The sequence below is a fragment of the Perissodus microlepis genome, chromosome 12 (genome assembly GCF_051167445.1).
Source record: "Perissodus microlepis isolate ML-2025 ecotype Zambia chromosome 12, ASM5116744v1, whole genome shotgun sequence".
Classification (NCBI taxonomy): domain Eukaryota; kingdom Metazoa; phylum Chordata; class Actinopteri; order Cichliformes; family Cichlidae; genus Perissodus; species Perissodus microlepis.
Genome location: NC_140472.1, coordinates 17,926,210 through 17,951,954, shown reverse-complemented (window position 1 = coordinate 17,951,954; position 25,745 = coordinate 17,926,210). Strand labels below are relative to the sequence as shown.

Sequence of the window (25,745 nt, the reverse complement as noted above, 5' to 3'; positions counted from 1 at the left end):
GCAGTCCAAGCTGGCAGGTCTGGGGCTTGGGTGGACATATTTGGAGAGGCGTCGTCCTGATACCTTGCTTTAATTTTTTTTTTTTTTTTAAAGGAAAAAGAAAGCGGTGTGTGTTAATGCGTGTGATCCTGCAGTCGTGCCTGGATTTAATCGGTATAAACACTGACTGCTGAGTCATGTGATGACTCCCCTCTTTCACACACACGCATTTTCATCTTCTATCTTTGTGAAAAGTTAACATCTATTCACAGTCACATCCTACTTTCTCAACACCAAACCTCAACTTTCACGCTTTCTCATCCCTCAAAAACCCGTTACATCCTCAACCCAAATCTTATTTTTTAATGTTTTCACTTTTACACTTAACCTTACCCCCAACACATAGATTACCCTTTTTCCTCCCAATCTTTAAGCCTTTCACCTATTATTATAAATCCAAGTTTAGCCATTTCCAAAATAATCCATCTGACCCCAAACCTTGACCCAGAGCTGCTTGGAGATTGTTGGAGAGTAAAAATGGCTCCATCAAGGTTGATGTTTGGTAGAGATTCAACACATACACAGCTTCTAAATAATGTCTTATTATAATAAGTATATAAGTATATATAATAAGTATAATAAGTCTTAATTTGACAAATCAGTAAGCAATAAGCATCCACATTTAGGCCTTCATCGGGTTATGTGCTTTACTAGTGAGGATTCCCAAACAAACAGTTAAACTTACCCAAACCTGTTGACAAATGGTCTTAAAGCTCAGAGTGACCCCTGGACTGTCCTTGTGTACAAGTGAACCTGATATTACAAGATTTCACATCTTGTAATATCTGAGTTCACATTAATATGAACTCAGATACCAGATGTAGGACCTAAAGACAAAGTGTGGGTAACAGTAGAGAAGAGTGGTGGCCACGTGCTTAAAATCCCCAGAGATACATTAAATAGATCGTGTTCAATAAAATTTGCCTTATTTGGAGATTTTTTTTCCGTCTTTCACTGCAGGGAGATTTCATTCCACACATCACATCTCAAAGGAGAAATATTCCTTTGTGCAGATCAGATCAAGGAGCAGCCTACCTAGCTTTAAAAAAAAAAAAAGTAGAAGAAAATTGCATGTAATGCGGAGGTCTGAGTCATTATTGATGACTTTTAGCGTTAAGTGCACAGGAAGGTACACCCAGCAGGGTGAAACGCTTCTTGTCGAATTGAGACGGGGAGAGATAATGAGAGAGAAATAAAGGCTCATTTAGGTTTGAGTCATCACTCCTCACTGGACTAGCGAGGAGGTGCGAGAAAAGTGGGCGTCTCAATGGAGGAGTCTGTCTGACACACGCTTAACATTCAAAATAAAGCAAGCACGAAGAGAACTGGCGTATAGCTGTGCAGGGCACTGGGGAGACATTCCTGTGCGTCTCAATAGGTGTGTGTGTGTTTTGGCAGCGGGGAGGGACTTTGAGCCATTGCAGCTGTCCCACAAGAACAACTGGTTAGTGGTGGAGTGCTATTCGTGCTTGGGAATGTGACTGCCACTGAAACATGTTGAAGCTGACTGCAATGCAACATCCGGTTAGGTGAAGATCCGCATCTGTCTGTATCAAATCACTGAACTGGTTACACAATCGACTATTCTTATTCATTACAGGCAGGAGGTCTTGCATAACTGGTGAGCTTTCAGAGAACAGAGTCACATTTCTGCTGCCGTGCACCATGTGTGTGTTTGTTTGCAAACTAATAGCCATTGATGACTGCCTGGGAGCTCATCCACGTGCTCCTCTGATGCTGAGTGTGCACCGAAACGGGGTGATGCTGGGTTTCCATGGTGACACAGGGATCTGCCAGACACTGATGTGTCTGCTAAGAATATCAGCAACGGGTCCCGCCGAGCACGTGCATGTGTATGCAGGCCGGATGGGATGGAGGACACGCTGGATGGGTTTGGGAGGAGAAATTTTATGAGGCTAATGTTTCCAGAGCAAACTCTCTCACATAAGTACCGACCACTCCACAGCACTTCACCACCTGAGCTGAGAGACGGGAGAACAGAAGGTCGAATTAGACGGTGAGAGACAAACACACCGACGGCTTCACAGAACGCGCCGAAGGCCGTTTTCGAGAGCCAAGAGGAGACGAGTGTCTGCAAGCATCTCCCACCTCCCCTTCTTTTCTCCCGTCCTCTCCACCTCCTCTCTCACTTCCACCCTTCCAGTAACCATAGAGACCACAGTTGCCCGAAGATAGGTTTTTCTCTGAGACAGAAGTGGTGGTGTCAAATGCTGGATGTATGCATGCACACAAAAGCTCATTTTCAACACCCCCTGCTTTTTAAAGGCTCTATTTATAGGGGAAGAGTACTTTTTCAAAATTTTTTTTTAGTGGTGGGCATGTACTGTTACTTTGTGCATATGAAGAGAACAGGAGGATGTGGCTGTCCATGAAAATCAGTCCACAATAGGTTCTGTCATAACTGCCTTCTTTGACGAGGAAGATGCAGTTTAAGTCTATCCGTCGGGAGCATTATGAGCGGAAAGTGAAGATAAAGACAACTTTGTTTTGTTGTAGAGGCTGAACAATGCATTGTACCTCTAATTGCTGTCTGGACCTGTCCTGTTTGTGCTTTCAGCGGCTCCATGTGCAACATCTGGTCCCAGATTGCTGCGTTATATTGATAAATACCAGCTGTGAGGTGTTCAGTTCCCTTTATTGAGCAGTCATGTCTCTTTTGTTCTGTTTGGCTACGGAGTACACCTCCTGCAGCAGTCCTTACAGACCCATTCCTGATCACTGACTCATAAAAAAGAAACGCTTTTGACATTAACAGTCACCACATAATACCAGCGATAAGGCGAGCTGCAGGCTGCTGAAGTGCAGCTCGATGATTACTGAGATGGCACAGAGCAACAGAAGTGGTGAGTTGACAGGAGTAATTAAAGTAAGAAAGCTGTCCAGTTCTGTTCTAGCTTCAACAGCATTAAAACCTCATTATAACATTAGCAATTTGAATAACACTGCACATACAATTCCAAAAGGAAGACAAGTTGTACTTCGCTTTTCCAGACTGTAGTTTTGGACTTAACGGACACTGATGACACAACCAGAGATCACGGTTAAGGAGGTTTAAGTAGCTGAGCAGATGAAAATAACATCTCTTTGGCAGAACAAGGAAAGCACTTTTGGCTGGAAATGAACATAATACTGGCAAATGTGCTGTTACTAGACATGATCACCTCCTACTGTATACAGTACCTTGGATTGAAATATTTCAGACTGCGGATCATGGATATGCAAGCATCAGCAGCAAAAAACAAGACTTGTGTTAAGCAATGAAACCCAACTACCAGCATTCCTGGTATGTCCCACACCCTATTTTAAGAAGGTACTACCAAACCTATAGGTCTATTAAATGAGTCCTTTAACATCCTCTAAATAATCTGTGGACCCTTCATCTTTTTTTCCTGTCAGATTCCATGTACAGGTGTGAAACTCCCACCCACAGAGCCTGCTGCTGAATTCTGATTCATGAGTTCTACTTCAATAAATACATTCAACATCCTCTCAAATCAAGAACAGATCCGATGGAGCTGAAAATCAACAGGCAACTTATGCAAAAAGCAACAAGGCATGAACATCAGAAGAAAATAAAGTGCCTAAATGTCAAAGATTAGCACACATGATTGCTTAAACTTCTGAAGGATCTGTGTTCCTTCACTGTACTCTAGCAGTCAAGAGGTTTGTTCCGCACAAATGTTCAGTCAGCTTTAATGAGTAAGTTTCTGTCACACAAGTCCCCCGCTGACACAATAAAAAGGCAATTCAGAACAAGTGTCTTCATCACTTAAAACTTTTGTGCTCCTTCAGGATTTTTGACTCTATTGAACAATTGTTTACTCTCAGGTAGAAGGTGAGTTCACAGTCAGCGGATAATGTGCAGGTATCTGAGGTCGGGGTATAGGAGGTTAGCTAGGAGGGCCAGCAGCCGGGGTCCATCTTTGAGACAATGTCCTGGGTAGCGAATGAACTGGACAGCTTTATTCACAGAGTCCTCCAACTCGGCGTACTGCTTATTACTGGGCATGGCTTCCAGCGTCCCCAACATCTGAAACCATCGGAAAGGAAAAAAAGAAGTTATTTTTAGGTGATAATTACAAACTAGAAAATGAAACACTTCAGGTTTTTGCATACTTGCTGTGCTTTTGCAGAGAGCTGCAAGTCAGTGGTAGGTTGAAGTCGAAGCTCGCTCTCTGATGGCACTTGAATGGACAGAAAAGCTGCCAGACTGCGTACCACCACCCTGAACCTAAAGCATTGTATACATAAACAGTTAGGTTATGAACATTTGTAAATTTGTTTTACACATTTTTTACTCTTTATGGACTACAGGTGTTTTGATTTACTAATAATGTGCAAGCCAGCTCACCTATTAGAGACAGGAGACCTTTTTCCAAGGCCTATAGCTCCGAGCAGGCCAGAGTTCAGTCTTTCTTCTCCTAGTTGAAGCAGCCTAGTTTGAAACCTCATCAGGCCCAAGACCACACCTGATACTTCAGTCAAGCCTGCCTGTGGCTGCAGCTGCTCCGCTGAAAGATTCAGGGATTTGTGCCACCACAGAAACAGCTTGGCTTCATCAGCCGGACCGCTAGAGACAAATGAAACATGTTCATATGTTTACAGCTCACAGAGGACAAACGCTACATGCTACACAAGAGCGAGTGAAAGGGACAAACCTGGGAAAGACCTGATTGGTCCAAGTGTTAATTAGAGCCAGAGTCCTCCTCTCATTGGCTGCTGTGTATTCACTGTTGAGACGCTGCAGAATAAAGGCGTAGAGCGTCAGGAAACTGCCTCCTGATTGGCTCTCAGAAAGGAAGTCATCTACCGTGAGCTCGGGCACCTGCAGCGATGCCAACACAGGTCCCCACCTTACAGACTCTTCCTCGGCTGAATTGAAATCACGGATGTGGAAAAAAAAATTAGTCAATTTTCGGACATCCTCTCGTTCTCTTCAAATGTTTTGAAAAGAAAAGGACTAAACCAACTTTCAGGGGAAATGGTAGCACTGAAGTAAAGGGCCGCATACCCTAAACTGTTACTTACCATGGTTGAAGTACCCTGTAATGCATGCCTCCATGATGCGTGTCATGTGTCGCACTGATGCAAGGCAACGGGAGCAGGCTGTGAGAAGGGGAAGAGTTGGAAAGCCCCTCCCTTTCCTGTCCAGCCAGGTAATGACATAGGCAGCGAGTGCCTCGCCTGTTGAGACGCCCACGCCGTTGAGCAAAGCCAAAGCATCACTGAAGAGACTGCAGAACGCCATGTGCCTCTGCTCCAAATCCACCTCTGAAAGGGAACAGGAAGGAGTAGAAATAAGGCTGTAGAAATGGAGTGTCAAACATAAGGCCCAGGGCCAGAATTGGCCTGGCAAGGACTCCAATTCGGCCCAGCATTGAAAAAAAGAAGGAGGGCATGCAGTTTGGACTTTTAACTGTATTTTTATAAGTTTAGCAGCTTCTCCTACTGATAAAGACCTCCCCCGTGACCAATCATACTACACCAAAGTAATTAAGCAATACAATAAAAAAAAAAACCCAAACAATTAAAATCACAGAAAGGTTCCTGTTTTGTTTGGTTTGTTTGTTTGTTTTTTAACAATTCTTTACAATAGAAAGTCCCGTTTTAATAAAAAAGCTTCAGAGTAAAAAGCAAAGGGATATTTTCTGCGAGCTAACAGACTCTTTCTTTCTTTTATTGAAATTTTACACATTTATTTCTTACAATTACATTTACTGCATTCACTGCACTTCTTTTTCTTATATTTAGATATTTGAGAGATTAAATGCTCAGTTAAACTTTCTTACGCTGACAGAAAGGAGAGTTTCACTGGTCTGGCCCACTTACGATCAAAGTGGGCTGTATATGTGGCCCACCACGTAAAATGAGTTTGACATCTCTGTTATAGAAGACTGTTTTTACTGATGGTTGAAGATTTTGATTAGCAAGACGGTGAGGACAATTCACCTGGTGGGTTGAAGGTTATGATGCTCTCCAAAAGTGTTTCCAGTTGAGCCTCCAGGCTGGTGAGGGTGATGCTGCCTCCTTGCTCCAGAGTCACCAGAGATTGCACACACCAGCAAATGTAGGCTCCAGCCTTTAGCGTCTCTTCCTGATACGAAAAACAAAAAAATAAAAAAAGAAAAGAAATTGTAGGGTTTTTTCGTCTTTTTTTATTTGTTGTTATACTGTTGACTATAAAATATATATCAGTTTTCGGTAAACTAAAGGTTCCTGACTGCTAAAACAGATGAAACACTTTAAATGAATTCAGGCCGAAAATGGACGTGATTATTTTACATCATTAACTCCTATTCTTGTTTTTTTTTATTAAAGTTATTAAAGATGCTGTACAATCATTCCACCCTTGGAAAATAACTGTTTAAAGAAAATTGTTAAAAGCCCCAAATTACCAAGCCCACAATAAATGGAAGTAAACGACCGCATTTTGTCAAAAATTAGACTATTTTTTAGACTAGCGAGGAACTGTTTATTGCTCCTTACTTTGAGAGGAAAACCTTGTAGATAATAAGTAAAATATGTCTGTTTTACATTTACAGTGAGTTTCATGCTTTATGTTAAATGTATTCTTTTTTTCACAGCTTTTGCCACGTATTTCTGCTAGATCCTGAAACAGTCGTATGTAAAGTTAGAAGGATTGTACAGAGCTTGCCAATATATTTTTTTGGACATTGGATATTTTGGGAAAAATATCAGATGATGTATAAAATGTCGTACTGCAAACATACATCTAAAGCAGCTACACAGATTGAGTGTTATGGACAGCACAGTGGCTCTGTGGTAGGATTCTGGGTCAAGGAGCTCTACCATGAAACACGCGAGTTTTCCTGTCAATCTGCCCCAGACCAAGGCTCTGACTTACATCCTGAGTTCCCCGAAAGCTGCAACTGCTTAAGTTTAAGTTTCATGTGTATGTTCCAAACCTTGCACTTTTATAGCAGGTATGCCAGTTTAGTGAACTCGAGATGCTGACAGAAATAGAAGTTGTTCAAAAATTCCTATATTCTTCAACACAAGCCATATATTTTATACAGCATAATACTATTCTAATAATTATATTTTATAATTTTCTGTCATTGGTTTGATCAAGTTAAAAGCAAGAGTTGAAACGTTCTCAGAGTAATCCATTTGCTGGTTTAGCCTGCCTTAAGAGATTTACGGCACCTTAACAAATCTGATGCAGAAAACAAACAGGATTGTAACGTCTCACCTGGTGTGGAGCTTCACCGGGGCAGGGGTGGAGCCCAGCAGCACTACGGAGTGATTTCAGCAGCAGCTGAGGTGCAGAATCAGCACTGAGAAGCAAAGAGGGAGGGTAGTGGGTGCTAACGTATCCCAGAATGCTCTGGTACGAGGACAGGTCCAGTTTGTGCCAGGGTAGAGATGTGGACTGAACCAGCAGACTGAACAGAGGTGAGTCCTGGAGGTTAAATAGGGAAAAAAAAGAAAAGAAAAATGATTGAAAAAAGGAAACAGGTCTGATTCTTGATTCTGATGCGATACCACACTAGCCTGAACTCACCTGCTGACTCAGGAGTTGTTCCTCCTTTGCCAGAAAAACGAGCATGTAGAGCAGGTATACCAACATAGTGTGCGACTCTTTCTGTGTGGCCATTTCTGACACAGCTGGATATGTTGTGGAGCCGGGAGGTGTTTGTAAGTGGTCACTCAGGACGCTGACCCAGTTAACTTCACATAACACTTCTCCCATAAACAGGAAGCAGCTCTTGGGACTTCCTCTCTCCACCTGTAGGCACAAGAAGCGCAAGTAATCGAAAAAGCACCAAACACATCAAATCCTTTTGCTTTGGACTGTATTCAAAGTATCAGTTACAAATCTGTTTAATGTAAGGTAAATGTAAAGTGCACATCACATTTTAGGCTCCTGTTACTGTGAAAGTAGCTATAACAGTGTAAATATCGATACACTGATGCATTTATTTATGATAAATCATTAAACATCTCAGTAGTAGGAGTATTAAACCCCATAATGATGCACACATATCAAAAGTGTTTAAAGTTTAATATATTAGCTTGAATAATGTAAGAGGTTGCTTGGTAACCTTCTTCATGCTTCCAATATTAATTTCTGCTACTCTTCAGTGTTCACAGATAAGCATGCATTCTTTTCAATCTTTAAATCAGACATTTATTATTATGAATTCAAGTATCCTATCTATGCTAATAGATTCCACAGGATAGCCTTCAAAGATTGATTGACAGGGGCCTTGAGACGCAGCTTTTTTCCAAGAACAAGGAGCTGTGACTGTATTTCTGTAAGTGCAGGCTACTAATAGAAGCTGGGGCCAAGGATCATGGTCTCAGGTTAACAAGCTTCCCTGTGACATACATGTCTAAATCAGTGTGAGGTGTTAGGGGTCTAGGGGCAAAGTATCTCACACTGAAGAGTTGCTCCATGAGCTTAGTGTCAGGGTGCAGGTGTCTCCAGGGCAGACTGCGTAGGTGTGTGTGATACAAGTAGAGCAGGTACTCCGGTGTGCGTGGTGAGGTACAGCTCTCACAGTACTGCATCATACACAGCCACAGAGCACCCCTCTGACCAGGCAGCAGACGATCTGCAACATAAACACGCACACAACGTGTAAGTAAACACATCCTTTATGGTTCTAGCTTCTCCGTGTTATTACAGCACAGACGACAAAGATCACTGCAGCTTAAACTGTTGCTTGTGCATACTTGCCTCTGAACTTGTGATGAAGCAGGTCAGTGATCTGAATGTAGAGGCCAACCATACATCCTGCTGCACTCGCATCCGTCTCCAGCCAGGGGTAACACTTGATGTTACTGAGATAAAGATGCAGTTATTGAGATTATTTGTCCATAATTTGCTGTTACTCTTGGTTTGTCCTCTAAAATTAGAATCAAACTGCAAATTCACCTATCAGGTCCCTTCTATTAATGACAATGAGATAAAAAGGACATACTTTATTGACGTTCTTGTGTGCCATTCAATAAATAATTAATGCATTCTTTTTTTTCTGAACAATGCTACAGCAGTGCTTTATTCTGGGTAATGTGTAGTGTGATTCAGTTAAGTAATGACTATAACCTTTAATGACTGCCCTGTGAAAAGAAACTAAGAAAACTAAGAAAGATCAGCTTATATAACTGCCCTGTGTAAAATTTGCTCTATCTATGCTCACATCTGTTTTAACTCTTGCTAACTGATAGCAGATCTTTGTTCCTGTCTGAGATGTGAGACACTTACCCGCCCTCGCCAGCGTCCACAGGAAAGATCCATGGCTTAAATAACTTCACAGTCTTACTGTGCAGGTCCTGCAGAGCTGTGAGAGTGCCATATTTCTTTTTCACAATGATGCATTACAACCGATATGCACAAAACTAGAAGTTAAACTCTATAAATGATCAGAGGTTTGACATGAATGTAAGCTAATAATCTGCAGCTACCTTTCATTATTTTGCTGCTGCCCACTGACTCTCGGGCGCAGCTGTTGAGCTGCACATTGATGAGGCAACTGATCAAATGGTCCCAGAAGGAAACGACATCCTCGATGTAGGGAGTCCAGGAAGCATAGAGGCCGAAGCTGCGGAGGTCCGTCTTACTGAGACGACTTCGTAAAAAGTAGTCACTCAGCCAATCGACTGTCTCATCCACCTGTTAGCAACAAATAAAATACAAAAACGAAGATTTAAGCGTCATAAAACTGAACAAAAACACAAACTAGCATTTTGCAAGAAACTTCGGCTTAACGCGCAGCATGCTGACTCTTAATAGAGATGTGAATCATATATTTACAACGCCAAGACTACCTGCTGAGGAGAGAGGGTGATGGGGGACCTGTAGGGGGAGGCTGGGGGTGCGACACCACGGGTGGAGACTTCAGTGCTGCACACAGCTGCTTCAGCTTTGCCCTTGGTGCTGCGGGATGGAGGTAAACAGCCGAGCACTCGCAGAGTCACTTTCCAGCACTCCGGACTGAGCAGCTGGTTGGATGAGCCTGAGGAGGTTAAAAAAAATCCTTCTGTTGAAGAAGTTCCCAACAAAACACCCAAACTGATTATTCTTGATTAGTTCTGTAATCACAGCTGACATCAGCGGCTCCATTTGGAATAATCTCTTAACAAAAACCAGAAAAACAAAAGCCAAACAATGATGAATCACTCACTGACACGGACACTAAATTTGCATCTGTTGTTCAAAATGAACTGACTTCATTTTTCATTAATCAGTTTAATCGTAACTTGCATCCTTTCAGGAAGATTAATGCATTTTCTTAGATTCAATTTCTAAAATAAATAGCAGTCAGGGTCTAACGTGATGTGCAAGAAGGGAAAAATGGCTGTTTAATATAAGAGTCCAAGAAAGATGTCTCTTAAGGAAATTTTCATTCTTTACTACACTGAAGGGAAAGAAATGACAAAAAAAAAAAATAAAAAATCGAGGGTAATCGCAATTTATCACTTCAGAACAGATCAACTCACTGGTCATGAGGAGGCGAAGGCAATCGCTGTAATGGTCGGGGAAATGATGCCGTAAAAGCCAGGTCCAGTGTTTGGTGAAAAGGTGAAAAGGCGTGAGAAACTCAGGCTCGGGGTCTTGGCCGCAGACGCAGAGAGCTCCATGGACCAATTCCAGCAAACGTGTCCTCTCCGAAAACACGGGATGGGCTTCATTCAGCCACTGAGACAAATCAAACTGCAGGGAAAAGAGTCAGAAGTGGACATTGTAACTGGCACGTGGTTTGTGGCGTATACATCCCATTTCTCCATTCCACTTGCACGTGGACTAACCTTAGTGAGCAGCATGAAAACGACATCGGCGCTGTCGAGGGACAGCGATGTCACGACGTCTTGGTAGAGAAACACCAGCTGACTGGGCGCTGCGTTGGGAGTGAAGAAGGGGGAAATGAGAGGGCAAAGCCGCCGCTGCTCCAGGATAGTCTTCAGGACACGGCCACACTCCTCTGCATTTCCCTGGATAAATACCTACACACAAAATTAAATACACTTTAATTTGAGTAGTTAATCGCAGCTAATCCATCCAACATATCTATGATGTGTGTTCTTTATGTACACAATAATGCTTTATGCCCTTTATTCAAGGAGGTTAGGGTTATTCTCTAGTACTCCAGCTGGCTCAAATACCCATTTTTTGTACTTATATATTCCACACAACAATAAATAAAACCACTGCTACTCTGCAATATGTGCATGTATTTGTTAGAGCATATACACACCTGTCCCAGTACCTCCACACATGAAGACAGGTACTGACGAGTTGGTGGATGACGGAGCGTGTCCTCACATACAAAGGAGACCACCTTGTAAAAAGCAGACACACCAACTTTCTGGACTGCAGGAGATTTTTGTGCTTTGTGCATATTCACCAAAGCCCTAAGACCATGAAACAAGGTGCACGTGAGTCAAGACATTCCCCATCTACCATCATATATGTAAAATGGAAAATTCTATACATTATATAATGCATCTTGATATGAATGATATAAAATCTGATTGTACTGACGTGATGAAGTTTTCAGTGTGAACGGCAGCCTGGGCCAGGATTTCAGGTGGCGGAGCCATAGCATCGGTTTGAAGCTTTTTGATGTCCCTGCGCAGTGATGTTATCTGAGTCTGCACTGCCTCCTGCTTCTGCACATGCTCACACTACAAATTTACACACACACACACACACACACACACACACACACACACACACACACACACACACACACACACACACACACACACACTAATAAAACAACATACCAAATCTGTAACTTAAAACGTGGCTAGCCTGCAGTATGAGAGGTCTTACTGTGACAGTGATGTTTGCAGCTCCTTGGCATGGTTGTCCACCCTTCCCTTTACACTTCAGGGCCATGGTGACTTGCTCTGGTCGGTTCTTAAATAGTAAAGGAAGGCTCTCCAGCAGCTCCTGCTCCATTGCCACCTGCTGGGCTTCACGTGCTACAGCAATCCTGGTGCCAAGATAAATTATTTGGGAATCTGCATGCGGCTTGTTTATGTTTATAGATAATTCAAAATAAAATCTTTTATTTTATGATTTACACATACCTGGCTTGATCTTGCAAAATGCTGAGGTCCTGCTCTAACAGTTTACAGGCAGCTTTACAGTCAGTGAGACAGGCGGTAGGCACTTCAGGTACTGGTGCCTTCAGCTTATGCAGTTCAGGAGCTAAACGGGGAACTGGATGTTTCTGCAGATTGGACAGGATACGCTCCCTTGCTGAATTAAGACAATATCAAATGCAAGCATTTTTAGATTTGGAAGTAGAAGTAGATTGTGGCACATATGAAAAGTGAAACAAATACACTTGTGTATAGTTGGTCTACATAATTTTGGTCTCAAAGACAAAGGAGAAAAGGGAATTAAATCAACAAGAGAACAATTCTTTATTACAGGAGAGTTTCTGACATGTAAAAGCAGGAAAAACACTAACAAATAAAAAGTGAAAATGTCTCCTGTGAAAAATATCTCGAACAGAGAATATATTATTTATTGTTCTGAAGCTGACACACAGTATATAAACTTCTTACAGAATTGCATTTTTGGTATCTGTATTTTTTCTTTTTATTTAACCCCTGCTTAATCGTTTGGCTATAAAGCTTGGCTCCGTACCATTGCTGAGGCTGGTGTAGTCAGTGAAACCAGAGGTTTGAGTCTGGAGGAATGTTGGCTCACTCTGCACCTTCTTCCAAAGAGACAAAACTTCCCTCTGATCATATTGTAGACGCTCCTGGTCCACATATTCCAGCCAAAGTTCCTACAAAAAAAACCCAAAAAACAACACAAAACAAAAACAATTAATAAATGAATAATATATTATAATATATATATTAAAAAAAATTATACTCACCTGATGCCGCTGCATGACCTGTGCCAGTCTGTGTGGTTCATACTCTGGAGGAAGAGAGGGAAGATACACTTCTTGCTTCTGCAGAGTCTCGTCATCCAGCCACACAGAAAATACTCCAAACAACCTGTAGACAAACAAACAAGCAGCTGAGAATTTAGAGCCTGCCATAGCCTGGAATATAGGAAATGATCTTTAAACAAAAAATAAGAAAGATTTTATAAAAGCTCTGTGTCAGGATCAGCACCATACCTGACCAGTTCTGTATGTAGCTGAGGAGAAGTGAGGTAAGGTGGTCCGGGATTATTGGGGGTTTCGTCACCCTGGTCTGATGAGGGTGTGTTCGGTGGGAGTACCCGGAGGGCCTGACTGGCAGCGTGGTGGAAGTCAGACACTTCCTGTATTCTCTGCCTCAGATCTCGGAGGAAAGCAGCCTGGGAAGAGGCCTGGAAGAACCTCTTGCCGATACATCCTCCTGCAGCCAGCCTGTTAGAGACACATGGACAGATAGATACAGATTCTGCCTGTTCTCTGCTTTCTTTGACTGGGGATCATAACACATGAGCATGTTTATCATACCCGTACTCAGGTCCAGGCTGTCTAAGGTAGAGCTGCAGGAATTTCTGCCAGATGAGGGGTAGGAGGGGGTGATCAGGTGGTGTAGCTGCGGCCTGATATGCCCAACGATATACCTGAAGCCTCTGCAGAGACGGGGCTACCGGCAACTTAAGCCTCTGTTGAGCCTTCTGGCTCAGAAACAGAAATATTGTTAACATCACCTAAACACAACACTCCAAATCATTGAACAGCAGTAGACCAGGATCCTAAGTACTTTATATGATATTTCTGCTCTTTAGCTTTGCAAATAGTCTGTTCACTTTTATTCAAAGGTCATAGAGTACATCTTCTCTGAAGAAGGATGTAAAATGTCACATCATGTAATGAGATAATGAACCTATTACTGATAAACTGTCTACCTTTAAGGCTTGTTCGGGGGAGATATTAAGCTCTGACAGGAGTTCATGCTCAACACAGCGCCTCAGCTGAGAATCTTCCTCAAACACACCCTCCATATTCAGCACCATCCAGGCAAACCAGATCTAAAGAAAACATAAATGTTAACAGGCCAGTGAGGATGGAGAATTCTACTAATGTGATCAATTGTATTTACACATGCGGTTGTTCCCTTGTTGTCTCTCACCTCAGCACTCAAGGATTGGCCCTCGATGAAGGAGGGTGTGGCATTTCCAGAAATCCAGCCAACCAGAGAAGAGAGCAGACCCCGGTCTCCATGATAACCCAAAGCAGTCTGCAGAAAGTATGAAAAACAGTAAAAAAAACTGAAGCAAACTGAACCAAACATTGCTGCTAATTAGCTTTCCTCACCTTATTCCCGGTCTGTTTGGTTTGTGTCTCATTAAATATTAATGTGAAGTTCAGAGGTTGCTTAATCATGCAAATCAAACACCACTTTGTAAATACCTTATGTTGCTGGTACAGGAGTTTTTGGACACATTCCTCTTGGTGGTAAGTGAAGGCAGCGCAGCAGATCTGATCCATGAGGAACAGGACTGTTTTGTCTCGGTACCACAAGTTCTGTTGAGTCAGAATTCCCACCCAAAACTCCAGAACTGCTGCAGCTCCAACAAGGCCTGGTTTCGAACTTTCTACCACATGACTCTGAAAGATGAGTTAAAAAATGAGTAATGAGTCCCAAAGTAATGAGGACTGAATTATTGAGTGTGTTTACAAGTAAAATAAAACAAAACCCCTTCCAACATGGTTTAGCTGGCTCAAACTTTGTTCAACTATCCCGAATAATTAAATTAAATAAAACTTTATTTATATAGTGCCAATTCAATACCACAGTCAGCTCAAGGTGCTTTATATTATAAGGTGTCGACCCTATAATAATAGAGAGAAAACCCTAACAATCAGATGACCCCCTATGAGCAATATTTGGTGACAGTGGGAAGGAATAACTCCCTTTTAACAGGAAGAAACCTCCAGAAAAGGCTTAGAGAGGGGCAGCAATGTCGAGGGTGAGGAAAATACTTGGTAATTTAATTACTGTTTCATAGTAATTTAAACAACAAAAAAATAAATGCACATTATTGCATTTTTTCCCAGACACACAATAATTAAAATCTGCTTCTTTTCCATATTTTTTTTTTCATTGTTTCTCATATAAATTCAGGAATCTTGCACACAACATGCACAAAAGTTTCACCATGCACCTGAATGACACTGTTCAGCAGACGGACGTTGTCTCCATAACTGGTTCCAGTGAGAAGTGGCGCCACTCGATGCGTGACCTGCTGCGTCATGCCCTGAGGACACACGCTGTCGTACTGCAAGAACAACTGAATACAGCTTACAAACCTGCCATTAACAAAGAGCAAGACAAGAGATGTCGGAATAAAGTCAGTGCTCGAGTTAGCTGCAGATTTTACATGTGTTACGAAGGATGCCTGTTTCTTACTGAGCGTTGTTGAGCAGGTAGTAGCTAAGAGGATAGGTTGGGGGTAGGATGTTATCTAACAGATGCACAGCAGCTCTCAGATGGCGAGACTGAATCAGACTTTTCAACAAGCCAACACCATCAGTACAGAAATGTTCCAGGCTGAAAAAATAAAGACAAAATCCACACAAGATTATTCAACTTATACATGTGATTGCCATACAACTAAAGTTAGAAACCTTGCGCATCTACACCTTACATAATATACTGTAGCTATATTAGCCCCTGATACACTTTTGCTGAAAAGCAAGAGTTCTATTTGCAACATTAATTGATTAATATTTGTATATCAAATTGTGTTAAATTATTTTATCATATTTTGTATTATTTTCAAATTGTTTTTGCCTTTCTTGGGTAAAACAAGGCTGAGTTTTCCAAAAACTACACCCATCTCTAACCAGTTCAATCCTTCACAATGTATAAGTCAGCCGTAAATGTTCTCCTAGTGTGTTAATACAAACCTATGTCCCACGGTTGTCATTGCAATGGACAGGTAGCATCCAATCGGGATGCCTGCTTTTACAGCCCTCAGAACAGAGTGCATGCTAGGAGAGTGCGTAAGCTCTGGAGGTGGGTTGGATGCCAAAGCAGGGACCACCCAGGCTCCTTTAGGGTTCTGAGAATTGCCATGAAGCTTCAGCCTCAGCAGCAGCTGCCATGCCCACTGACTAAAGGACGCTTCAGGAGATACGCCCAAACGAAGGACACTTGCAAGGTAAGAGACCTGAAAGGAGATAGAAAGAGAGAGAATGATGCGTAATGCAGAAATAAGCATTAAAGACTTCAGCAGATGTGAGGCAAGTGTAAATGTGCCACCTGTTTGATTCCCTCTGATATGAGCCCACTGTATGGTTTGTCTGTAAGGTACTTCTGATAGGCTTCTGCCACCAGCAGTGCCACCTCATTGTGGAGAATTGAAGACAGGAACAAAGAGCCATCCTACATAAGGAAACAAGGTTAGTGAAGGTTGGTAGTGACAAACTCACGAATGCACTGTCAGGAGTCTAAGACATCCTCTCTACCTGAGTGTTGAACCCCCAGTTCAGACCCTCAAGGATGACACAGGCCAGCCGGTTCTCTACAGCTGACAGAGGATGCTGAAGGAGCCACGCTCCAATCACGCATATTTCTTCTTGCTGCGGCTGCCAAAGACTCAGAGGCAGCTCTTTACACAAGTACAAAGCCACCTACACACAAACAAAACATGCAAATAAAAACACACGAGTGTCACATGGATCAAATTAAACATTTGATGACTAAAAACTACGTACAGCTAAAACCTTTAATATGGAATCACAATACCAACCATTCCCACAGTCTGTATAGTGTCCCTCAGTCTCTCAAGGAGCACCGAGATAACATATGGGTGGGCTGCTGCTATAGCAGCCAGTAACTCCCTCCCCACCTTGGAGTAGGTTTCTCTGGTGGACACACTCACATAAGAGACCTGAAGCAAAAATGAGGAAATGGATGTCAGGCGGAGACAGTACAGATCCTAATCAGTGATGATGAATTGTGTTGTGTTACAAAGTTGATACTAGTTTCAGAAAAATTAGCCCCCCCTACCTGGTAAATCAGGAGAGTTATAGTGGTGATGAATTGTGAGTCAGAGCGCTGAGTGGGTGTCGCCATTTGTGCTAATGCAGTGAGGAGCGAGATGCCGTCAGAGCTGTTCACCTCACACAGCCACTGTTCAAAACTCGCCTGATGCTGTGGGTCTGTATCCGAGAGAAAAAATAAAATCACAATGACAACTCCAGACTAAGAAGACCAACATGATGTAACTTTAGATCCAGGAAAGAAGTACAATAGAAAATGAGTTTGTTCAAAGCTCAAATTGAATGTTTTTGGGATATTTTAAAAAGTTCCTTTTTAATATGATGATGAAACTGAGTGGACACTTCTGTGCATTAACATATTCAACAAGCAAGTTTTAAGGATGTGAAAGCTAAAATTTTGTGTATCTTATGTGTGTTTAATTGTACCTCTGAGAGCCTGAATGCAGGAGTATGTGTCACCAGCTGTGCTGAGTGTTTCTAGCCCTGCAGTCTCTGCGCTCTGCATAACATAAAGGATCTTCCAGAGCATGGAGCTGGACAAAGTCCCATATGGCATCTCAGACATAAACAACCAAATGCCCAACCTGTAGAGGATAAACACACAAAATAAATAACAAATATCAAAGTCTGTAAAGTAAATTGCTCCCAGTTAAAATGGAAACTTGAGGCTAACTCCTCACCTTTTGTTTCTGAGTACATGTAAAACAGCTCGGAGGAAAAGATGATCATATTCTATCTGCAGTTTTTCCAAAGACAGAGAGTGTACTTGAGAGCTAGATCCAGCGGCATCAGTCACACTCACATACTGGGCCCAGTGATCACTCACATAGCAAACTGTCATTCTGGGGGAGAGCAGAAAAGAAAAGCCAAACATAACATTTTATTAATGCATCCTCTGACTGTGATATGGCCTGAGAAGTGTCAGGACATAGAAGCTGCTTATGTGCTTGGCGAACTGACCGTATGATGTGCCCTATTCGTTTGACTAGCTGTCTGTATCGGGATCTGTTATAGGTTTGTAGACCGAGAGCGAGAATTTCAATGAGTGAGGAAGCGAAAGCAAACACCCGCATCATCTTCTGACTGGAGCAGGCCTGGGGCTCATACACACCTGGGGACAGACGCACCTGTTAGTTCACACCGTGAGTCAAACAAACTAACAGACAGATGGGTCAGACTGACTCTCTTACCCTGCTTGCTCATCCCAAGCATGTATGAGTAGAGCTGCTGGAAGGGGAACTGGGTAATCAATAAAATCAGATCTTCCTCACATAGTAACAACCAGCTGGTTTCTGGGTCCTCATCCTAAACACAGAAGACAACAATGTCGTTAGGGGCCGACTTACTAAATGTTGCAAGTATTTGCAATATGCTACGACTGGCATTTTTTAATTTTTGTTTTTTTTGGCAAAATATAAAGCAGAAGCTACTTGCTTTTTTTTTTTTTTTTTAACAGTACACATGTTGGAAAAAAAAATCACAAATGTGTTTTTTAAAATAATGTGACTTTTAAAAGCTTTGAAAACACCACAGTTCCTAGGCAACACATTAGTACTGGCAGCAGTTGTGGTTTTAAGCCGGCAGACTGATATTTAAATGGTTATAGGTGTTCATTTAGCACAATTTCTCCACAGATCATTGATGTGACTCAAGATCAGAAGACAGGCAAGAACATTTTGTTTTAAAAAGCACTCTCTACAAATTTACAATCTGTGACAGCTCTTTTTTACAAACAAGCAGACTGAATATTTATTATCGCCTGCATCATAACTGGTGAAAGAAAACAAGAAAAAGAGACCCTATTTTCAGAGACTATAACATTTTGATGCTTCTTAAAAACATATTGGTTATTTCCAATAAATGTGGTTATTTCCAAATAAAGCACACCCTCTTTAACGTCTAACATTTTATATATCAAGACATAATAGAAAATGTATCTGATTTTAAGACCTGTTGCTTAGCAGGTCCTAAAATAATATAAATACAACCTCAGATGACCCACTATACCAGCGGTCCCCAACCTTTTTTGGGCCACGGACCGGTTTATGCCCGACAACATTTTCATGGACCGGCCTTTCAGGTGTCGCGGATAAATACAACAAAATAAAACTAGTACCGGTACCGAAAAAAGAAAATTTATTCATAACACACGTGAAAAGACCAAGGAAAACCGAGTAAACGCTAAAAACGATAACAAAATAACGCTGAAAACCGATAAAAAACCCTGAAAACCATACATTTCACACCTGAGCCTCAACTCTCGCGGCCCGGTACCAAACGACTCACGGACCGGTACCGGTCCGAGGCCCGGGGATTGGGGACCGCTGCCCTATACCATGTCATTGTTTATTTAACAAAACCAAAGCTAAAATGGAGAAGCAGTGTCTAAAAATATCAAGTAGACCCTCACTGCTTCCACAGGAATTGAAAGGGTAAGTAGCAGTCAGGTCCAGCTAATCAAATGCACTTGATTAACTGATCATCGGCAAGTATGAGCACCTTTATAAAAACAGAAGTTCTGGCAGTTAGCTGGTCTGGAGCGTTCAGGTGTGTTAACACAATGTCAAGGAGGTAAGACGTCAGCATTGATTAAAAAAAAAAAGAAAGAAAAGAAAAAAGGACTTGTTTCTACTAATTAACCTGGGAAAAGAAATCCATTATTCAGTAAGAAAGTTCATGACAGTACAACGAGAAGACTGAACAGGCATGGAGTGTTTACGGAGGAAAGCGTTTCCTCTCTAAAAAAGAGCAGGATGGCTGAGGTTTGTAGAGCTACATCTGAACAAGAGTGCTAATTTTAAGACCTGCTGACTTCCTGTAATGTGGTCTGATACATAAAACCTTAAAAATAAAAGAGGATGAAGTTTCTTTCTCTTATTTTGTAAGCATGTATGCACCAAAACTGGCCACATTTCACCTAGAGGGCACCAAGGAACCATCTACGGGGCAGACAATAGTCAGTGAGGAGTTAATGTACCTACATTTATTTACAGCTGCTTCTGAATGATATTTTATATAATAATTTTACATTTTATTTTCACAAATAAGCTAACAATACTGCATGAGAAGTTAAATTAAAAAAATATAAATTTACTTTTGTTTTTCTTACAGGGAAACCAATTTAGCTCACAAAGCACTAGCATTCCCTGTTATAGTCACTCATTTGGATCACTTTTTTGATATAAAAACTATTTTCTTTTTATTGCCATGTCATGTTTACAATTTCTATGGTACAAATGTACATCTGAAATGGTGAACTTGCACCTCGTACTTTAAATGATTCACTGTTGTTGTTTATTGCAAAAAGAAGTGAACTGTGCCTCTTTCTTCAAAATGAAATTGTTACATTAATAAACTTACCTCCTCTCCACCTTCATCCACTAAGGTCCAGTTGCCAGATTCTTGTCCAGAAGCACCTGAGCTCTGGCTCTCACACGGCTTCATGTGGCCCAGGAACTCTGCACGATGTCTGAGTCAAAACAAGCAAAAAAAAAGCTCCACATTCTGAGATCTTAGACTGTTGGCCCTTAAAAAGATGACCTGGATTCTCATAAAAGCCAAAAGCATAATTTGCAGTGTATAGCTCACAGTCGGTGGGTGAAAAGAAGAAACTCATGTAGAGACTTGCATTTTTACCTAGCAGGTGACATTAGAATGGCCAGAGCTTGCATAAATTGCTGAACTCCAGAGGTGTTCCCCCAAACTTGGATCTGGGTAAGATAATAAAGAAGAACTCTACTCCTCTGTATGTACAGCAATTGACGTGATAAAATGATAAATGACAGGCTTGTGTTCCTAACTAACCTGAAGGAAGTGTGCAGCCCACTTTCCCACCCCAGCAGGACAGCACAGAAGATGGCACAGGAGGTACAGGTGCTCCCCTGACCCTCCAACATGCAGCAGGACGGCGACCTGGAGAATAGACCAGGAACACATGAAGGATTGCAACAACAAATTGCCTTGACCACTGGGGCAGTAAGTTTGAAAAATGGTTTGGGGTTTGTGTGTATACCAATCTCTCAAGCCAGTGATGGATGTCTGACTGGAACTGTGTGTCATCAAGGACTCTTCGTGTGAAACTAAACAGGACGCTGATGGCCTCTTTCAGAGGTTGGAGAGAACACGGCTGTGTTTGGCCATCTAACTGAAAATCTGAGACAGCAACAGACAAAACTGATGTAACACATACATTTTACACTAGTAATATCAGAAGTACAGGTAAAATAATTCTTCCCACCTTTTATAAGACTGTACAGGTATGATTCCACCTGCAGGCGTGACAGCAGAGCGGTGTACGCATGCAGCACGACCTTTTGATGGAGCAGCTCACTGCAAGCTTCAAACAGTCTTCTCAGCTCAGCCTGCACACTCTCACTAAACTCTGCCTGCTGGAAGCGGTGATACCCACATACCTTTGTCTGATCTGCACACACACCCTGTAGGATAGAAATTATAAGTGCGAATGCAATAGTGGGACATTTGATCTTTCTGTACTATAGATGTTTTGTAAAACACACCTGAAGTGTGAGCTGTTCATCTCTGAAGCTCCACAGACGATTCTGTGTGCTTTTGCACTCAGATGACTGTGTGTGAAGCTGTGTGTGCGACTGGGTCAGCTGTCTGCGGCAGCGCCAGTAGTTCTGCAACAGTTCAGTCAGTTCGTGTTTCTCCTGCCGCGCCAGAGCACAAAACTGTGCTGCACAAACCTCAACCCCCTCCAGCCATGCTCGCAACCCTCCGCCTGGCTCCCAAACACTCAGCTGCTCCAGTGAGAACGGCTACAGAGCAAAAAGATTAAATAATACAGTAATACAGACCATTTTATTGTAAATAAAACTTAGCATTAGCAATAAATTTGATCTCATGGTACATTAGATCACCTGAACCTCTAAAGCCGTTTTGGGTAATTCTGGGTAGAGTTTGCTCCGAGAAAGGTCGGCCACGGACTCCAAAGGCCGCAAACTTGGAGGAGAAGATTCCTGCTCAGGAAGTGCCAAAACTGCAGGTTCCTTTCCACATGTTTCCACAGCTTCCCCACAGAACTGTATCACTGAACCTTCTTCTAGTGTAGGAAGAGACGGATACAGTGCTGGGGCACTTGGGACATTTGAAGCTTCAAACTGAGTTAAAACACACAGCTGATTCCATGACTGTTCATCCTTTTCAAGCTCAGTGGTTTGTGGCACAATTTTAAGCCCAGCCCCCTGAGCTTCCTGCACATCAGCCTCCTCTTCCTCCTTTTTGGACTCTTGCGCTGTGACCTGTGATGTCACTGTTGAGGAGTTCAGACTTGGCTGTAGAGTCTTACTCAGCAATGATGCTGTGTTTTCTGCCTGTGGCTTCTCAGAGGGCAGGTCTGATGACTGTGCTGTGGCTTCAGGACTCTGAACAGTGTCTAGCTTATTCTCCTCCTCCTCCTTTTCCTGATAGGGCAGACTCAGGGGGATCTCAGTGAAGTCAGAAGTGGAGGCCTCAGGTACAGCTGAGGGAGCTGGGGCTCTTTTGTCTTCCTCTGCCTGCTTCTGCTTCCTGACCAGCTGTGTGCAAAAAAAAAGAAAAAAAATCAACAATGACGCATCAATTTCTTCTTGGAGGACAACCAAGTTTGTGTAACAGCTTTTTACATGTGACCATAGTCATGTGAGTACAGAACAAACACTGCTATGAATGTGCCAAAAAATAATCTGCATTTGTAATCATGGATATTTTTGTTGTTTGGATCATGGTGGTATGTTAAATTTATGTGTTTTGCAAGTCATTTGATTTATTATCAATCTCTAAAGAATAAAAGTACAGACTGAAAGAAAAAAAGAGGAAAAACAAAGTGCCTTCACAACAGCTTCAACTTGCATTGGTACATGCTCCAAGTCTCTGGGAGGATCAAGCAGGGATCAAGCTGTTTTTTCATAGGCTAGCTACCCCTGTGGTGTTTTGGTGACTGGGGCAGAGTGTCTAATATTTCAGTTTTCAGTTTAAAATCTCCCAACAAGGTTTAACAGGGATGAGACCTGGCCACTGCAAAAAACCACAGCATATGACTCACATCATTTACAAAATAATCAAACCAATTTACTGAACCTCTCTGGTTCCATGGATGGGGTTACTATACTTACTGACTATAACTGATAGTTCCTCTTTGCTTTGTGATTTGTTTTACCCTCAGATGGCTGGAAATTGCATGTTCAGCAACAACCCAGGAACCACCAAAACTCACGTGGCTCTGCCATGAATGGGAAAGTGTTAGAACACTAGTGTCACTGTCCACAGTGAAGTGAGTTTTACATTGTCATTGCGAGGGTGCCGACCAAGAAAGAAGCTCCTGTTCTAAAATCGACACCTTCAAGATCAACTGAAATTTATAGCTGCCTACATGGAGAGGCCAAATGCTCTCTGGTTTTAAAGTAAGATGAGACAAAATTGACTTATTTGGACAATATGACAAGAGGTATGTTTGGAGAAGTCAAGGTGAAGCTTTCAACCTGAAGAACACTGTATCAACTGTCAAGTCTTGTGGAGGTAGCATCATGCTCTGGGGCTGTTTTGCTGCCAGTGGTACTGGTACATTGCACAAAGTGGATGGAATAATGAAGGAGGACCACTTCAAAATACTTCAACTTCATCTCAAATCGACAGCTAGATGGCTGAAACTTGACAATGCTGGGTGTTCCAAATGGACAATGATCCCAAATACACATCCAATTTTGTTTTAGAATGGATAAAGCAGGTTAATATTAAGCTTCTGGAATTGGCTCCCGAAAGCCCCAAACTTGACCTTACTGAAAATTTGTGGACTAAGCTTAAAAGAACAGGAGACTAGGTAACTTAAATGAACTCTACCAATTCTGCCAAGAAGAGTGGTCAAATATTCAGCCAGAATTATCCCCGAATCTTTGTTGATAGGCACAACAAGTGTCTGGTTGAGGTGTAATTTGCTAATATTATTTGGATATGCAAGAGCCTGTATGTAAAATTTCGACATTCTGTGGTTTAGTGAAAATCTAAAATAAATTCAAGTGTGTGTACCTAATTCTTGATTTTTTCTAAACTCATTTAAGATGTATTCTGTACAATCATCAAACCTGAAAAAGAACAGTTCGAAAAAACAAACATTAAAAGCTCAAAACTACAATGACAATCATGCCCATGATGAGTGATTATAAACTGTCAAGGGAAAGCAGCAGATCCCCTCTCTAGATGGTTCACAGGTTCAATACTTTCATTCTTGTCACCTGTCTGTATCGAAGTGGATACCTGCAACTGTCCCTACATGTGAAGAGAAATGTATTTTACTGGGGAGCTCACTCTGTTTGGGACGTTTATACTTTGAAGGCCCTTCATTCCCTCGTGAAAAGAGAAGAAGGTAAAGAATACCTGTAAGGTACTTGATTTAATCACCTGAGATTTTCCGCTGGCCTTTGCTTTGTTCTTCTTTGGTCTCACAGCCTCCATTTTTAGTGTCTGTTCGTGTCCGCATCAGCTGTTTTTACAGCTCAGATCACTCTCACAAACAGCTGACTGAGGAGTTTCCTGGTGGAAATGATGCCGATCACCTGAAAACCGCTGATCATCTGAGCAGTCATTATAGGTGATCTAAATATACCAAAAACAACAGGCGACCATTAGCTGGAACAGACAGCGAGGTATTTCCTGTGATAAGCACCCCGTGGCTGGTTGTGCTGACAAGATAAACACAGTCACTGACTGTAAACAAAACACACTTTTATATTCCGTTGACAGGATTCATCTGCGGAGAATATCAAGATTAGCAGGCCACCTAGCGTGAACAAAATATTCAGACAGCACATTTTGGGGAAAACGAAACCATGAAGCCCCACGGAGGTACAGTTGGTGACACTGTACGAAGGCTAAGCTACGCTAACGCCGAGCCACTCGCCCGTTAGGCGGTGTTTCTATTGAGTTGTTTATTTACCAGCGGCTCTCGGTTTTCCGTGCTGCTGCTCACATAATAAGAAATCAAATTTCCACTCGTCCCAGAGAGTGAGACGCAGTGACAGCCACGTCCGCTGCCAGGCTGCTGTTTGTTTTGTTTGTTCCAGGAACTCCTCGATCAAAATCTCTGATCACGTGACTGCTCCACCTCTCTACGGAGTAGCAGCTAGGCCAAACCTAATAGGCAAAGACGATTTTCTGTCAAATGTTCATATTTAGTGACGGGTGTCAAACTCCTTTTACATCGCGGCCCGACCAGTGAAACTCCCCTTTCTGTCAGTGTAAAGAAGTTACATATTTAACTGGTTTTCTACACGATAAAGAAAATCTGCTGTGACAAACAAAGAATCGTGTCAGCACGACTCTTTGGACTTCAACTGTAAGAAACTGTAAGACACTGCGCCAAATGGCTCTAAGCTACATGCAGACATTTATGAATCGCTCCTGTTCAAAGACACCTTGTATATAGTTTATTTTATGTAACATTCATACTACTGCAATGTAAATTGAGTCTTTTTCAAGGCAGCAAATGTTTATTAAGTGTTTTCCTAAAAGCCTTATTTTTATGCATTTACTACTAGGGACAACACGTGAGGTTTAAGGTATGGACAAGTGTAAAACCTTTAGCCCTCCACAATGGAAAATGGCTAAAAATAAAAACGGGTATCATTGTATCCAGCTCTGAATTTTTTAAATTCTGCACTCAGCTTTGCAGTCTCCGATATCATTGAAATACAGCCAGTTGCTGATTATTTTACGTTTTTGCTAGAGATAGGCAGATCGATCCAGATA

At 42.0% G+C, this 25,745-nt stretch overlaps 1 protein-coding gene across 2 annotated transcripts; it reads right to left on the bottom strand.

Moving 5' to 3' along the window:
• Nucleotides 1-2,676: 2,676 nt before the first annotated feature.
• On the bottom strand, nt 2,677-25,097 carry epg5 (ectopic P-granules autophagy protein 5 homolog (C. elegans)). 2 transcript variants are annotated; one of them, XM_084946365.1, is made up of 45 exons: nt 24,399-25,097; nt 21,884-22,540; nt 21,521-21,781; nt 21,241-21,439; nt 21,016-21,155; nt 20,808-20,915; nt 20,640-20,713; nt 20,364-20,472; nt 18,194-18,308; nt 17,964-18,114; nt 17,684-17,845; nt 17,430-17,587; nt 17,011-17,162; nt 16,751-16,891; nt 16,467-16,631; nt 16,261-16,383; nt 15,906-16,168; nt 15,406-15,546; nt 15,161-15,305; nt 14,406-14,603; nt 14,125-14,232; nt 13,901-14,023; nt 13,503-13,669; nt 13,176-13,409; nt 12,927-13,050; nt 12,689-12,833; nt 12,124-12,295; nt 11,864-12,026; nt 11,570-11,712; nt 11,283-11,439; nt 10,837-11,031; nt 10,528-10,741; nt 9,856-10,043; nt 9,493-9,700; nt 9,293-9,368; nt 8,765-8,868; nt 8,464-8,639; nt 7,586-7,810; nt 7,274-7,483; nt 6,010-6,154; nt 5,089-5,331; nt 4,719-4,932; nt 4,412-4,630; nt 4,177-4,291; nt 2,677-4,090 (listed from the first exon to the last, which is right to left on the bottom strand). In XM_084946365.1, exons 1-45 carry the CDS (start codon nt 24,450-24,452, stop codon nt 3,908-3,910), a joined length of 7,767 nt encoding a protein of 2,588 aa, XP_084802491.1. In that variant the 5' UTR covers nt 24,453-25,097; the 3' UTR covers nt 2,677-3,907. The 2 variants fall into 2 exon arrangements, with proteins under 2 accessions (XP_084802491.1, XP_084802492.1); XM_084946366.1 differs by having other exon boundaries at nt 21,890-22,540.
• Between the last annotated feature and the right edge of the window lie 648 nt (nt 25,098-25,745).